This window comes from Salvelinus alpinus, chromosome 17 (assembly GCF_045679555.1).
Source record: "Salvelinus alpinus chromosome 17, SLU_Salpinus.1, whole genome shotgun sequence".
Lineage (NCBI taxonomy): Eukaryota > Metazoa > Chordata > Actinopteri > Salmoniformes > Salmonidae > Salvelinus > Salvelinus alpinus.
This window is the reverse complement of record NC_092102.1, coordinates 43,497,012-43,514,833: the sequence shown is the minus strand read 5'-3', so window position 1 is coordinate 43,514,833 and position 17,822 is coordinate 43,497,012. Positions and strand designations below refer to the sequence as shown.

At 44.0% G+C, this 17,822-nt stretch overlaps 1 protein-coding gene and 1 pseudogene across 1 annotated transcript; both read right to left on the bottom strand.

Annotated features, from left to right (window-relative positions):
- Window positions 1-5,471: 5,471 nt before the first annotated feature.
- On the bottom strand, window positions 5,472-7,020 carry LOC139541879 (uncharacterized). The gene is made up of 2 exons (XM_071346764.1): window positions 6,770-7,020; window positions 5,472-6,522 (listed from the first exon to the last, which is right to left on the bottom strand). Exons 1-2 carry the CDS (start codon window positions 7,018-7,020, stop codon window positions 5,472-5,474), a joined length of 1,302 nt encoding a protein of 433 aa, XP_071202865.1.
- A 1,748-nt stretch (window positions 7,021-8,768) lies between these two features.
- Window positions 8,769-10,841, bottom strand: LOC139542973 (serine/threonine-protein kinase pim-1-like; annotated as a pseudogene).
- Between the last annotated feature and the right edge of the window lie 6,981 nt (window positions 10,842-17,822).

The window sequence follows — 17,822 nt, the reverse complement described above, 5'->3', positions numbered from 1 at the left end:
CATCGTTTCTCCACCCATGCACATACAACAGCCTCATTTGACTCATTGTTAAACATGTTTACATGATTTTCCCTTCCTCAGTTCAGGGAATGAGAAGGCTACTTCATTGACCGAGTCCTGTCAAAAACACAAGGCAGATAGCAGCACGTATGGGACAAGACAAAAATGGTGGCAAGATTAAAGATTTCATGGTGGAGAAATATACTGAGATATGATTAGACTGGTGTTGGGAAATATACTGAGATATGATTAGACTGGTGTTGGGAAATATACTGAGATATGATTAGACTGGTGTTGAGAAATATACTGAGATATGATTAGATTGGTGTTGAGAAATATACTGAGATATGATTAGACTGGTGTTGAGAAATATACTGAGATATGATTAGACTGGTGTTGAGAAATATACTGAGATATGATTAGATTGGTGTTGAGAAATATACTGAGATATGATTAGATTGGTGTTGAGAAATATACTGAGATATGATTAGACTGGTGTTGAGAAATATACTGAGATATGATTAGACTGGTGTTGAGAAATATACTGAGATATGATTAGACTGGTGTTGAGAAATATACTGAGATATGATTAGACTGGTGTTGAGAAATATACTGAGATATATATGATTAGATTGGTGTTGAGAGATATACTGAGATATGATTAGACTGGTGTTGAGAAATATACTGAGATATATAAGATTAGACTGGTGTTGAGAAATATACTGAGATATGTTTAGACTGGTGTTGAGAAATATACTGAGATATGATTAGACTGGTGTTGGGAAATATACTGAGATATGATTAGACTGGTGTTGGGAAATATACTGAGATATGATTAGACTGGTGTTGAGAAATATACTGAGATATGATTAGACTGGTGTTGAGAAATATACTGAGATATGATTAGACTGGTGTTGAGAAATATACTGAGATATGATTAGACTGGTGTTGAGAAATATACTGAGATATGATTAGATTGGCGTTGAGAAATATACTGAGATATGATTAGACTGGTGTTGAGAAATATACTGAGATATGATTAGACTGGTGTTGAGAAATATACTGAGATATGATTAGACTGGTGTTGAGAAATATACTGAGATATGATTAGATTACCCAGCCATAGTACAGTGTTCCAGTAATATCCAGCCATAGTACAGTGAGCATTTACAGTAATACCCAGCCATAGTACAGTGTTCTAGTAATATCCAGCCACACTACAGTGTTCCAGTAATACCAGCCATAGTACAGTGTTCCAGTAATATCCAGCCACAGTACAGTGTTCCAGTAATACCCAGCCATAGTACAGTGTTCCAGTAATATCCAGCCATAGTACAGTGTTCCAGTAATACCCAGCCACACTAGTGTTCCAGTAATATCCAGCCACAGCACAGTGTTCCAGTAATATCCAGCCACAGTACAGTGTTCCAGTAATATCCAGCCACAGTACAGTGTTCCAGTAATATCCAGCCATAGTACAGTGTTCCAGTAATATCCAGCCACAGTACAGTGTTCCAGTAATATCCAGCCATAGTACAGTGTTCCAGTAATATCCAGCCATAGTACAGTGTTCCAGTAATACCCAGCCACACTAGTGTTCCAGTAATATCCAGCCACAGTACAGTGTTCCTGTAATATCCAGCCACAGTACAGTGTTCCTGTAATATCCAGCCATAGTACAGTGTTCCAGTAATATCCAGCCATAGTACAGTGTTCCAGTAATACCCAGCCACACTAGTGTTCCAGTAATATCCAGCCACAGCACAGTGTTCCAGTAATATCCAGCCACAGTACAGTGTTCCTGTAATATCCAACCACACTAGTGTTCCAGTAATACCAGCCATAGTACAGTGTTCCTGTAATATCCAACCACAGCACAGTGTTCCAGTAATACCCAGCCATAGTACAGTGTTCCAGTAATACCCAGCCATAGTACAGTGTTCCAGTAATACCCAGCCATAGTACAGTGTTCCAGTAATATCCAGCCACAGCACAGTGTTCCAGTAATACCCAGCCATAGTACAGTGTTCCAGTAATACCCAGCCATAGTACAGTGTTCCTGTAATATCCAGCCACACTAGTGTTCCAGTAATACCCAGCCATAGTACAGTGTTCCAGTAATACCCAGCCATAGTACAGTGTTCCAGTAATATCCAGCCACACTAGTGTTCCAGTAATATCCAGCCATAGTACAGTGTTCCTGTAATACCCAGCCATAGTACAGTGTTCCAGTAATACCCAGCCATAGTACAGTGTTCCAGTAATACCCAGCCATAGTACAGTGTTCCAGTAATATCCAGCCACAGCACAGTGTTCCAGTAATACCCAGCCATAGTACAGTGTTCCAGTAATACCCAGCCATAGTACAGTGTTCCTGTAATATCCAGCCACACTACAGTGTTCCAGTAATACCCAGCCATAGTACAGTGCTCCAGTAATACCCAGCCATAGTACAGTGCTCCAGTAATACCCAGCCATAGTACAGTGTTCCAGTAATATCCAGCCACACTACAGTGTTCCAGTAATATCCAGCCACAGCACAGTGTTCCAGTAATACCCAGCCATAGTACAGTGCTCCAGTAATACCCAGCCATAGTACAGTGTTCCAGTAATATCCAGCCACAGTACAGTGTTCCAGTAATATCCAGCCACAGTACAGTGTTCCAGTAATACCCAGCCATAGTACAGTGTTCCAGTAATATCCAGCCATAGTACAGTGTTCCAGTAATATCCAGCCACAGCACAGTGTTCCAGTAATATCCAGCCACAGTACAGTGTTCCAGTAATATCCAGCCATAGTACAGTGTTCCAGTAATATCCAGCCACAGTACAGTGTTCCAGTAATATCCAGCCATAGTACAGTGTTCCTGTAATATCCAGCCACACTAGTGTTCCAGTAATACCCAGCCATAGTACAGTGCTCCAGTAATACCCAGCCATAGTACAGTGTTCCAGTAATATCCAGCCACACTACAGTGTTCCAGTAATATCCAGCCACAACACAGTGTTCCAGTAATACCCAGCCATAGTACAGTGCTCCAGTAATACCCAGCCATAGTACAGTGTTCCAGTAATATCCAGCCACAGTACAGTGTTCCAGTAATACCCAGCCATAGTACAGTGTTCCAGTAATATCCAGCCACAGTACAGTGTTCCAGTAATACCCAGCCATAGTACAGTGTTCCAGTAATACACAGCCACAATACAGTGTTCCAGTAATACCCAGCCATAGTACCGTGAGCATTTACAGTAATACCCAGCCACATTACAGTGTTCCAGTAATACCCAGCCATAGTACCGTGAGCATTTACAGTAATACCCAGCCACATTACAGTGTTCCAGTAATACCAAGCCATAGTACCGTGAGCATTCACAGTAACTACAAAAAGAAAACCAGACCCGTCGCAGACCCCGATGTCTTGCTCCCAGACAAACTAAACAACTTCTTTGCTCGCTTTGAGGACAATACAGTGCCACTGACAGGGCCCGATACCAAAACCTGCGGACTCTCCTTCACCGCAGCCAACGTGACCAAAACATTTAAACGCGTTAACCCTCGCAAGGCTGCCAGCCCAGATGGCATCCTTAGCCGCGTCCTCAGAGCATGCGCAGACCAGCTGGCTGGTGTGTTTATGGACATATTCAATCAATCCCTATCCCAGTCTGCTGTTCCCACATGCTTCATGAGGGCCACCATTGTTCGTGTTCCCAAGAAAGCTACGGTAACTGAGCTAAACGACTATCGCCCCATAGCACTCACTTCCGTCATCATGAAGTGCTTTGAGAGACTAGTCAAGGATCATGTCACCTCCACCCTAACTGACACCCTAGACCCACTCCAATTTGCTTACCGCCCCAAAAGGTCCACAGACGACGCAATCGCAATCGCACTGCACACTGCCCTAACCCATCTGGACAAGAGGAATACCTATGTAAGAATGCTGTTCATCGACTACAGCTCAGCATTTAACACCATAGTACCCTCCAAACTCGTCATTAAGCTCAAGACCCTGGGTCTCGACCACGCCCTGTGCAACTGGGTCCTGGACTTTCTGACAGGCCGCCCCCATGGGGTGAGTGTAGGAAACAATCTCCACCCCGCTAATCCTCAACACTGGGGCCCCACAAGGGTGCGTTCTCAGCCCTCTCCTGTACTCCCTGTTCACCCATGACTGCGTGGCCATGCACGCCTCCAACTCAATCATCAAGTTTGCAGACGACACTTCAGTGGTAGGCTTGATTACCAACATCGACAAGACGGCCTACAGGGAGGAGGTGAAGGCCCTTGGAGTGTGGTGTCAGGAAATTAACCTCACACTCAACGTCAACAAAACAAAGGAGATGATCGTGGACTTCAGGAAACAGCAGAGGGAGCACCACCCTATCCACATCGACGGGACAGTAGTGGAGAAGGTGGAACGTTTTAAGTTCCTCGGCGTACACATCACGGACAAACTGAAATGGTCCATCCACACAGACAGCATGATGAAGAAGGCGCAATAGCGCCTCTTCAACCTCAGGAGGCTGAAGAAATTTGGCTTGTCACCTAAAACACTCACAAACTTTTACAGATGCACAATCGAGAGCATCCTGTCGGGCTGTATCACCGCCTGGTATGGCAACTGCTCCGCCCACAACCGCAAGGCTCTCCAGAGGGTAGTGAGGTCTGCACAACGCATCACCGGGGGCAAACTACTTGCCCTCCAGGACACCTACACCACCCGATGTCACAGGAAGGCCAAAAAGATCATCAAGGACAACAACCACCCGAGACACTGCCTGTTCATCCCGCTATCATCCAGAAGGCGAGGTGAGTACAGGTGCATCAAAGCTGGGACCCAGAGACTGAAAAACAGCTTCTATCTCAAGGCCATCAGACTGTTAAACAGCCATCACTAACATTGAGAGGCTGCTGCCAACATACAGACTCAAATCTCTAGCCACTTTAATAATTAAAAATGGGATGTAATAAATGTATCACTAGTCACTTTAAATAATGGCACTTTATATAATATTTACATACCCTACATTACTCATCTCATATGTATATACTGTACTCTATACCATCTACTGCATCTTGCCTATGCAGTTCGGCCATCGCTCATCCATATATTTATTGCCTATGCCGTTCGGCCATCGCTCATCCATATATTTATATATACATATTCTTATTCATTCCTTTACACTTGTGTGTATAAGGTAGTTGTTGTGAAATTGTTAGATTACTTGTTAGATATTACTGCACGGTCGGAACTAGAAGAACAAGCATTTCGCTACACTCGCATTAACATCTGCTAACCATGTGTATGTGACCAATAAAATTTGATTTGATTTAATACCCAGCCAGAGTACAGTGTTCCAGTAATACCCAGCCATACTACAGTGAATATTTACAGTAATAAACAGCCCACATGGTCATACTGGTTCTCTCTATGGGCTCTGGACACATACTGAGCCATATATAAAGCCAATCAGGTATAGTGAGCAAAAATAGGCGGAGGATTAGAGGCTTGGGGACCATGAACCCCATGGCGGGTGTGTGTCCTGGAGAGAAGAGGGGCAGGTTGGCCAAGCTGGAGCCTGGGGAGAGAGGAGGGGCAGGTTGGCCAAGCTGGGGCCTGGGGAGAGAGGAGGGGCAGGTTGGCCAAGCTGGGGCCTGGGGAGAGAGGAGGGGCAGGTTGGCCAAGCTGGGGCCTGGGGAGAGAGGAGGGGAACAGGTTGGCCAAGCTGGGGCCTGGGGAGAGAAGAGGGGCAGGTTGGCCTGGGGAGAGAAGAGGGGGCAGGTTGGCCAAGCTGGGGCCTGGGGAGAGAAGAGGGGGCAGGTTGGCCAAGCTGGGGCCTGGCGAGAGAGGAGGGGCAGGTTGGCCAAGCTGGGGCCTGGGGAGAGAGGAGGGGCAGGTTGGCCAAGCTGGGGCCTGGGGAGAGAGGAGGGGGTAGGTGGGCCAAGCTGGGGCCTGGGGAGAGAAGAGGGGCAGGTTGGCCAAGCTGGGGCCTGGGGAGAGAAGAGGGGGCAGGTTGGCCAAGCTGGGGCCTGGGGAGAGAAGAGGGGGCAGGTTGGCCAAGCTGGGGCCTGGGGAGAGAAGAGGGGGCAGGTTGGCCAAGCTGGGGCCTGGGGAGAGAGGAGGGGGCAGGTTGGCCAAGCTGGGGCCTGGCGAGAGAGGAGGGGCAGGTTGGCCAAGCTGGGGCCTGGGGAGAGAGGAGGGGGTAGGTGGGCCAAGCTGGGGCCTGGGGAGAGAAGAGGGGCAGGTTGGCCAAGCTGGGGCCTGGGGAGAGGAGAGGGGCAGGTTGGCCAAGCTGGGGCCTGGGGAGAGAAGAGGGGGCAGGTTGGCCAAGCTGGGGCCTGGGGAGAGAAGAGGGGCAGGTTGGCCTGGGGAGAGAAGAGGGGGCAGGTTGGCCAAGCTGAGGCCTGGGGAGAGAAGAGGGGGCAGGTTGGCCAAGCTGGGGCCTGGGGAGAGAAGAGGGGGCAGGTTGGCCAAGCTGGGGCCTGGCGAGAGAGGAGGGGCAGGTTGGCCAAGCTGGGGCCTGGGGAGAGAGGAGGGGCAGGTTGGTCAAGCTGGGGCCTGGGGCGAGAGGAGGGGGCAGGTTGGCCAAGCTGGGGCCTGGCGAGAGGAGGGGGCAGGTTGGCCAAGCTGGGGCCTGGGGAGAGAGGAGGGGCAGGTTGGCCAAGCTGGGGCCTGGGGAGAGAGGAGGGGCAGGTTGGCCAAGCTGGGGCCTGGCGAGAGAGGAGGGGCAGGTTGGCCAAGCTGGGGCCTGGGGAGAGAGGAGGGACAGGTTGGTCAAGCTGGGGCCTGGGGCGAGAGGAGGGGGCAGGTTGGCCAAGCTGGGGCCTGGGGCGAGAGGAGGGGGCAGGTTGGCCAAGCTGGGGCCTGGGGCGAGAGGAGGGGCAGGTTGGCCAAGCTGGGGCCTGGCGAGAGAGGAGGGGGCAGGTTGGCCAAGCTGGGGCCTGGGGAGAGAAGAGGGGGCAGGTTGGCCAAGCTGGGGCCTGGCGAGAGGACAGGGCAGCTGGGAAGAGGACCACATGCTGAGCCATCTTTGCTCAAGGAAGTAAGATGAGCGCAAGCCTTGCTATTTGTATTTGAATACATGCTAAACAAACAGACCAGTTTGTCACACATTTTGGCTATCTTTAGGTTGTCTCTATTGTTGTACAAACACTACAGCTGTAGACTACTAGAACTTTAGAATACCAGCTACTTTGCCTTCTGAGATGAGAGGAAGGTTCTGACACCAACAGATTTGCAGACTGAGGCCAGGATCCCCCGCGGTGTAATCACCTATTATTAAACGTACCCTGCTTTCTAGATAAACCTATAAGAGCATAATCAAAGGTTATTAGCTGGTCTTACCAAAAGACTGCAATGTAATCTGGACCATGTCTCCCTGTCAACTTTGCCATATGGTAATGATCTACACCCCCCGTCTGCTTACACATGAAAGAGAGTTGAACTATGTCAACTCTAGAGCAAGTGCTTGGTGGTGGCAACTTCTATTGCTATTCATTCATGCCAATCTAATACAAATGTGAAATATGATTTTAATCTATTCCCTAGCTTGTGTTTGGATTTGACTTCCCAGGCTCATGGTAGAAAGGATCTATTGGAAATAAAACCAGTGAGACGAAAGTCAAGGTAAAAAAAAATATTTATTGAAAAACGTATAAAAATATTTTAACAATTTACAATTTGGATGAAAAAACGAAACAAGCCGCAATCATACAACTAGAGTTGAGAACAAGTTGATGCATGTAACAGTCATTTCATCCACATCAGACAAATACAGTAACAAAAAATGTTATCAGTAGACGTTCAATGTTACATTAAAATGGAAGTGCTTTGAAGGTTATTTACACATATACACACACGTCTGCTCAGAAGATTTTAAACCATAAATATGGTCAAAATACATTTAAATAATCTGTGGGCCCTTCAATAACCGTGGAATGAAATATACAGCCAAAATTCTCTTTAAATAAATAAATAATTCCACGTAGCTCGAGTGAAAGAAAACCCACAAATAAATATTATTCACAATGGCCTCATTGCTAGCCTGTTATGCGAAAGACACAGATACATGTTTACACATAAACAAGAGCAGGACGTTTAGTGTTTCAGTGTGGTGCTTTGCATTTCAGTGTGCATTAACATCTGGATGAGTGGTAGCTGTGTGGACAGGAGTTAAAAGCTCAGAGGTGGATGCAGGAAAGTGAGGTAAGTTTTCAGGTTCTTGTTTGCACCATGAGGTTGTCTTGTTACTGTTGACATTGGAATATGTCATAGGCTTTCCTGATCTATGCCTATGAGATAGGAAATAAAGCCTTGTAATGTATTATTTTATTCAAGTATTTCCAGGGTCCCAACAATCTGACTCACACCAAAGGCGTTTATAGATTTGCTTCCTCTGACACCCACTCATCAGTGAGCAAGAACAGAGTACAGTGGCTGGTTGGTAGCTAGTTATGTAACAAAGACTGTCCACTTGTTCATGCCTTCAGCAGAACAATCACATGGGTAGGGATGGACTCTTTTCTGGTGAACATAGTCTCACAACACAGCCAATATTATAGAGCAAGTCCTTTGTAAGGGTGAGAATAGCTTTCGCTATTACAAGTAGCCATTAAGGACTTTGGTTTTCATGAAGTCCAAAAGATGCGTGAACAGGTGGGGTCTGGCCACAAGAGAAAGAGGGAGAGATTTAACAAAAGTCATCTGTAACTTCCTTCTGTATAACATATGTTGTGTTTCAGTGTACAGCCACATCAGTCCTCTGTGTGTACCACTAGTCACTGTCAGTGCAGCCATGCAGTCACTGGGCCACCATGGTGGTGAAGGCAGTAGGCTCGAGGCTGATGCTATGCAGTCTGATCTCGTTGCTCTGCAGAGGACACTGTGCTCTGCATCCACGGGTGATTGATGATGTCCTCAAACGATGGCCTCTCAGCAGGTCTCAGGGACAAGCACAACTTGATCAACTGCTGGCACTCTGGAAGAACAATTGGGATAAAGGTCAGTCAGTTCTTAGACTGGACACACAATGACTAACATTCCACTGGTTTAGGTTTGAGGTGTTGTTTCAAGTTATTTGGGCTCACCTGTGGAGATTCTTCGTCTGAAGAGCACCTGGCCTCGTACAATCTCCTCGTCCTGCTCGAAGGGGATATCTCCACACACCATGTCATACAGCAGGACACCCAGAGACCAAACTGTGGCTGACCGCCCATGGTACCGATGGTATTTGATCCATTCTGGTGGACTGTACACTCTAGTGCCTGTTGATATAAAGAATAAGAATGATAGTTAGATTCAATGAGGTGTCTATTTCTACAAATATATTTTTTATTGGACCTTTATTTAACTAGGAACACGTGGAATAGAATCTGTTCAAATGGACAAGTATAAAAAATAAAAGATTGGGAAAACATTTAATAAATGGTGATATTATGGATTATAAACAATAGCTGCACCTCCTATTGGGGCCAGGTGACAGTGAGCATGACAGGTGTGTGTGGGAGGAGAGTCAGGTGACAATGTTTACAAACTTTGAGTTGTAAAAATACCCTTTTCCTCCAAAGGGTGGCGCTCAAAGCAACACATTCAAGAAACCAGTAAAATGGGCTACGGTTAAAGTCTATCAACTGGTATGCTTACCGTCGAAGTCGGTGTAAACAGTGTCTTTGAGCAATGCCCCGGATCCAAAGTCAATAAGATGAATTTCGCCCGTCCGAAGATCGATGAGGATATTTTCGTCCTTGATGTCCCTGTGTACAACCCCACAGTTGTGGCAGTGTCGCACGGCCTCAAGAACCTGACGGAAAAAGTTCTTTGCCAGCTCCTCTGATAAAGCTCCCTTCTCAGTGATGAAATCAAACAGGTCTTTGCCGTTCTCCGGTCGTTCCATGACAATAATAAAGCTGTCAGGTCGCTCGTACCAGTCCAGCATTTTTATTACCCCCCGAGCTCCATTCCCAACTTTCTTCAAGAGTAGAATCTCCATAGGGACGCGAGAGCCATTGGGCTGAAAATAAAATAGAAATATGTTTAATTTCTGGAGACAATAGTACAACATATGATGAACAACTACCACTTTGGTTAAACTTGCTAAAATGCTCAACCAAACGCATCCTTACCATCTCCCCCCAGTCCGAGACCCGATCCTTGGCCACATGTTTGACAGCAACCTGTGTGAAAGAAAAAAATCTAACATGAAATTACACGAGAAAACATGCAAAAATGCATCGATTAACGGACTAACACGTTAAATATTTTCAAAGAATGCGAAAGGAAAAAAATACTAACCAGTGCTCCATCTGAAATTCTCGTGCCTGAATACACAGTGCCAAACCCGCCACTTCCAAGCACAGCGCCGACCTGGTAAACCTTATCAAATGGCTCCCTCTCCTTCCCTGTAAATATAGAAGAACATAAGGTTAATACAAAGCTTCAACCTAGTGTAATGTGACATGGGTGAATGCAAAGCATCGAAATAACAGAATAGGAAAACGATTAATTAAAATACAATAACGTTATTGCGAGCCCAGCTAGATATAGCAGCTAGTTAGCAAGCTAACATTTAACGTTAGCTAGCTATAGCGAACAACAAAAGCTTAATCTAACCTTGGTGAATTTGAAGCTGGATTTTCGCCGGCATATCAACGGTGGAGATATGAGTGAATGAGTTTAATTTCGACAGCAGCATTCCTGTAATCCACGGAATTTGTGATTTATTCTACAAATATTCCGTCGTGGGATACAGTTCCACTATCGGGTGTGTGATCCACGTTGTTGTAGCTGGGAAAAAATGCGTCAGGAATGCTCTCTAATCCGGATCTCGTGAAGACTCGTATTTGATCCTTGACCATAAATGCTTCGGTATCCAGTGAGTGGAAATAACGACTAGCCCAATGATAAAAATGACTATCAACAACCTCAATAGTTGTAAACAGTAAGTAAAATTAAAAGAAAACCAGCTCCTAATGCATTGCGTCGCTAAGACACCGGCTCCTTGAATTTGAGTAAGGGCAGGGGAAGGACAAATATATATCTATAGTAAATGGGAGTAGCCACAAGGTCGATCGTCATTCTTTTCTCCGCCCACCAGTCATTCTCCACCAATGGTAATTATTATAGACTATCCAAACACACGTCAATCACAGAATTAAAAGAAAGAAAAGCCTAACCGGCTAGACTAGACGTGGCGGGAATTAAAACGCGGCAAAATAAAGACACTTTTTTATTTTTTTTACTGCACTTCAGAAGGAAATACAAATAGAATATCTACATGTAAAAACTACCCTTGCATGCGAGATGTAGTCTGCACGGGAATGTACGGAGGGTTACTGTTATAGACTTCTTATGTTGCATGCTTCAGTCTTTGATGCAACATAGTTTTATAAGAACATACTTTTTTTTGTTATAAAATGAACTGTTGTTTACATTATACAACATATCCTTTACCCCAAAAAGGCTATGCCAGAGTTGGTTTAGCCTATATATCCATTATGGAATATAGTGTGATCCTAATGCAATGTTATGCAGCGAGATTTCAGTAGATTTTTTTGGTCTAACTTTACAAAAATGCTTCATTAATGTTGTGTTGCAAATATGTCTTCTGTCGCAGGGATATAATGTAGCTCATTCTGTATCATTTCATCAAGAACTTGGGTCTATTGTATTAACCCCACAATATGCTATAGCCTATTATTTTCACTTCAGGACAATGCAGTGTATTGCCTATTCGAGGTGAGAACTAACCTATAGTTTTTATTTGAATTGGCGAACAATAGTAGTCTACTCGATACTAAAGCGCTATGTATAATAGCCGCATACCATGCATTCTTTCAAATTGGGTGGCCTCGTTTTTAGTTGGTTGCAGGATGTGGGAAACTCGAGATAAAAGACATCCATTTACCCCCTCCCTCTGGAGCCTTCTTTTCCCGCGCAGTACATCATTGTTTGAACGCCCTCCTCTCTCTCACTCTCTCTCTCTCTCTGAGTTATGGTTTGTTTGGCTATTCAATGACATGGTTGACTATATTAATGATACTATCAGGCTTTGATATGTAAAAGTTTATCTGCAACATATTTGGTCATTTTGTGCCATATGGTCATTGAGTCATTGCAAATAGCCCTAGGAAAAGCTCCTCAAACAAAGAAACCACTTTTAAATATAACATCAAATAGGCTATATATATACAGGTAACTGCCCAAATAAAGGAAACACCAAATTTTTTTTTTTTTACCTTTATTTAACTAGGCAGGTCAGTTAAGAACAAATTCTTATTTTCAGTGACGACCTAGGAACAGTGGGTTAACTGCCTTATTCAGGGGCGGAACGACAGATTTTTACCTTGTCAGCTTGGGGATTTGATCTTGCAACCTTCCGGTTACTAGTCCAACGCTCTAACCAATAGGCTACCTGCCGCCCCCCAGTGTGTGTTTTAATAGGGTGTTGGGCCGCCATGAGCCAGAACAGCTACAATACACTTTGGCATAGATTATACAAGTGGCTGGAACTCTATTGGAGGGATGTGACACCATTCTTCCACGATAAATTCCATAATTTGGTATTTTGTTGATGGTGGTGGAAATTTATTTCTCAGGAGTCACTCCCGAATCTCCCATAGGTTTTCAATTGGGTTGAGATCTGGTGACTGAGAAGGTCATGTCATATGGTTTACATCGTTTTCATGCTCATCAAACCTCTCATTGAACATTCGTGCCCTGTGGGTGGGAACATCGTCATACTATACTGGCATAGCCATGGTAGCCAAAATAATAGCCCGCCCAGCATTTTTATACATGACCCTAAGCATGATGGGATGTTAATAGCTTAATTAACTCAGGAACCACACCTCTGTGGAAGCACCTGCTTTCAATAAACTTTGTATTCCTCATTTACTGAAGTGTTTCCATTATTTTGGCAGTTACCTGTATATAATTATACATTTTCATTTGCTAGTTTATTTTTTACAAAGAGGGAAGAAACAAATGTGCAGACATGGCATTGTAAAAAATAATAATTATGTAATGACACTGGTACAGTGTTTAGGCTACTCCTTTGTTTATCAATGCAAAGCATTGATGCGATCCATTCATCAATGCCCTGGACTGCATAAAAAGTTTTGTTTAACCACAAAGGAATTTTTAGAACAGCTTATTTCTGCTTATGGAATGTGCAATAACCTGGAACACATAGGCCTTTCTAGGCCTACTACCTGAAAAGGATCTCATATGTGTTACAACTTTTATACACTTTGATGTAGGCCTATACTGTTCAGGTGACAGAGCAGATAGCAGGGACTTTAATCTTATTTCATAGTAAATTGGCCAGAGGATGCGTTAAGGAGTGTGAACAGGGGTGTGAAAAATGAGCTACAGGAGAGCAATGAAATGCCAGTGTAAAGTCCGCACTTCTCAGTGACGATACTAAGGTGCCCGATCAGCAAAGTTCGAGTGACAGCAACATAGTGCCACACTGTCTTTTATTAGCTGCACTTGGAAGCAAGCATTATTCCAGCTGCCCAGTTCAATCATCCAACTCGTGGGGTGCCATTTGACAACATTCTATTCACAAACTCTGCTCTGATATTAGCCCTGAAAGTGACAGCTTTCTCACCTCCGTAGGTCACTCTGGGCCAGACACTCCTTTCTGCGACAGGAATGGACCGGGGAAAATATCAGTCCTCTACCTACTGGTTTGATAGCAAATAAGAAACAACTGCAAGAAATGTTGCTTCCTTTTTTGGTCCAAAGGAAAGGTCACAATTTGAATATTTCTCAATGTATTTTTTGTGATTGTGAATATTTGTATTTGGCCTTGTTATGTAATTTCCTCTTTATGCAATATAGATGCTGCAAACCAAATAGTTATACCATGACTCCAGAGCAGGAACCTTTTGCTCTGTTCTGCCCTGCACTCCACCCTCAGACAATCTAATGACATTTCCTGCATGACACAAGAAAAAGTGTTTGCAGTAACTGCCTGCTGTAGCTGGATGTAACTGGTTGAGTTGACTGAAATACTGACATATATGTCCAGGGTGATGTCTTGAGATGTTGCTTTTTTTGTTGTTGCAATTTTGTGAAGTGCACCAGTCCCTCCTGCAGCAAAACACCCCCACAACATGATGCTACCACCCCCGTGCTTCACAGGTGGGATGGTGTTCTTCAGCTTGCAAGCGTCCCCTTGTTCCTCCAAACATAACGATGGTCATTATGGTCAAACAGTTCTATTTTTGTTTCATCAGACCAGACGACATTTCTCCAAAAAGTACAATCTTTGTCCCCATGTGTAGTTGCAAACCGTAGTCTGGCTTTTTTATGGCGGTTTTGGAGCAGTGGCTTCTTCCTTGCTGAGCGGCCTTTCAGGTTATGTTGATATAGGACTCATTTTACTGTGGATATAGATACTTTTGTACCTGTTTCCTCCAGCATCTTCACAAGGTCCTTTGCTGTTGTTCTGGGATTGATTTGCACTTTTCGCACCAAAGTACGTTCATCTCTAGGAGACAGAATGAGGCTCCTTTCTGAGCGGTTTGACAGCTGCGTGGTCCCATGGTGTTTATACTTGCGTACTATTGTTTGTACAGATGAACGTGGTACCTTCAGGTGTTTGGAAATTGCTCCCAAGGATGAACCAGACTTGTGGAGTTCTACATTTTTTTGTTGTTGCCTGATTTCTTTTGATTTTCCCATGATGTCAAGCAAAGAGGCACTGAGTTTGATGGTAGGCCTTGAAATACATCCACAGGTACACCTCCAATTAACTCAAATGATGTCAATTAACCTATTACTACAGGAACAAGCTTCTAAAGCCATGAAATCATTTAAATGGAATTTTCCAAGCTGTTTAAAGGCCAAGTCAACTTAGTGTATGTAAACGTCTGACCCACTGGAATTGTGATACAGTGAATTATAAGTGAAATGATCTGTCTGTAAAAAATTGTTGGAAAAATTACTTGTGTCATGCACAAAGTAGATATTCTAACCGACTTGCCAAAACTATAGTTTGTTAACAAGAAATTTGTGGAGTGGTTGAAAAACAAGTTTTAATAACTCCAACCTAAGTGTATGTAAACTTACGACTTCAACTGTACATAGCTTGCCCGCTCCATAGCATGCTGCTCTATCCATTGGTGAAGTAATTTAATGTCGAGCTAAATATTTAAAAAAAACGTTTTAAATTACAGAGGTTTAAAAAGGAACAGAAAGGAACGATATAAACCCTAACTTTGTTTTGGTTTGAACCGGTTCAAACTTAATTTTTCCTGGTCGTAAGAGTTGAAAGAAACTGAAAAAAGAACGGTTCTGTTCCGAATGAAACAATTGGAAAATCATTTTGGTTCCAACCCCTGGTAGAAAATGAACCTATCTAGCACGAAAGGCCAGCGAAATGTAGACTTTCAAACATCGCATGGTACAGATGTTGGACCCGAATAATTGTAGAAATGTCTTTATTGGCTGTCCAGGGAGCCAAAATCCTTAGACACACTCAAGCAATTTTTTTTACTCTACCTGTTACACTATCCCACATATAGATGTAGTAATGTACACAGACTTAAGGGTAAAAAAAATGTTTCGAGCAAAATAGTGTTTTTTTATACACAAGTGCAAACTTCACGGAGTAGGCCATTCAAGGAGCTGATGGGGCATCTGTAGTCATCCACCTCCATTGCTTGAGGAACAATAGAGGAGCAATAGAGAACAAAAGAGGAAAGGTCCAACCCCCCACTTGTGCTTTGTCATGAAGATACCTGGACCACCTATTGAGACGTGCCTTTTGTTAAGCAAATCAGGTGCTAAATGAGCTGAAAAGGAGACTGGAGTAGGACTTTAGATTCCATCCCTGCTTGACAAAGATTACCCTACAATTAGAGGAGGGTCATAAAGCTGCCATTTGTCTCAGCAGGGGGAACAACTCAGCCCAGAACAACAAACCCAGCATGCATCCAGTCAATTGGGCTGCAGAAAACATGCCAGTAATGTTTATTTTATTTTATATTGAACCTTTATTTAACTAGGTAAGTCAGTTAAGAACAAATTCTTATTTACACCAGCCAAACCCAGACAACGCTGGGCCAATTGTGCACCGCTCTATGGGACTCCCAATGGGACTCACGGCCAGATGTGATACAGCCTGGATTTGAACCAGGGTGTCTGTAGTGATGCCTCTAGCACTGAGATGCAGTCCCTTAGACCGCTGTGCCACTCTGTATTAATTATAAGTAATATCAAGATGGGATTTTTTTTTAAACTTTCTGATGGCTCTGGCTTTCTGAACATGGCATGTTGTTTCCCTTATTCCAATTCTGAAACTCTAACCCTGCAAGCTTATTTTTCTATGAGTGTGATCACCAAAACTGACTCATCAGTTTTAAAGTTGTCAACAACATGTTTTCCCTCTTCTCTCATTCTGAAAAAAATATGTGTGATGAGAAAGATGGAATCAGCAGCAATGTCCCGTTAAGACAGAGGACCAGGAAGTCACCTACCCATCCAGCCCACCACGCCACACACGGTCTTTTCTCTGAAATACCTCCCAATAAGGAGGTGAGCAGAACATCATTTTTGGGAGTTGTTTAAAAGGATGAGGGTTTGGTGAGTAGTCTGAGCACCTCCATCATCAGGTAATCATCAAGATAATCGCAATTGTCCTCGTCTATTGGTTGGTGGTTTATGCTGCCTAGTCGGTGTTCTGTCAATTGTGATAAACAAACAAAATGTTTCAGCGATCGCCAGCGCTTGGCTTTGCACCAATCACAGCATTGTCCTTCCTTCTCCTCTGGCTGTGGGGGGTCATGGAAAGGGAAGAGAAGAGGTTCTCTGGAATGTGGTTGAATTAGGGATGCGAGGAATGTGCTGAACTAGAGAGAAGGTACTCCTTCCCACGGAGTTTAAAGAGGCTAGGGGGATGGGTTTGTATAAACAACTGTCCTGTGACAAACAACAGTATAAATAACACTGGGGTGACCATAGAAATACAAATATATATTTTTTAATTTAACTAGGCAAGTCAGTTAAGAACAAATTCTTATTTACAATTGTCGGCCTACTCTGGGTCAATTGTGCGCCGCCTTATAGGACTCCCAATCACAGACAGATGTGATACAGCCTGGATTTTAATCAGGGACTGTAGTGACACCTCTTGCACTGAGATGCAGTCCCTTAGACCACTGCACCACTCGGGAGCCCAATTAGAATACGTATTGCATAATTTAAAAGGATCTCTATGGTAGTGACACATTAAACCGTTGTCACAAACTCCAACAAGCCCCCTTGTAGAGTTTATTAGGAAATGTCTTCTCTTTCTATTTGCCCTTATTTTACATTAGAAAAACTCTTCTCAATCCATCTGTGTGACTGTTTAGTTTTTGTATGTCCCCTCCCCCGATGTTTACAGTTGATTTCCATGCTGCCAGAGCTGTAGTGGGGTTTTCCCAGGCCAAGTCTACTTCTCCATGTTCAGTTTGAAAACATCCTTGTGTAATGGTGATGTCATGGCCTAAAAACCGCCACAACCATGGGAAATCCCACAACAGGAAGTTCAGACAATGTTTTGACTTGATTATTAAAACAGAGCACCATAGCAGTTTTGACAGAACAATTCAGATTCCCATGCATAGACAACAAAGTGATCTGCTTGGGAAATGAAACAGCATGGAACTAATTCACAGCACTCAATTTGTAACTTTTAACACCCATGAATATTTGGTGTATTGTTCATTTTCAATGTGTCAAAGTACATTCCAAATATTTTCCCTATAGATTCCAACGTATATTTGTGTATGTGTGTGTGTTTTGTTGTGTACTATGTTCCATCTTCTCTTC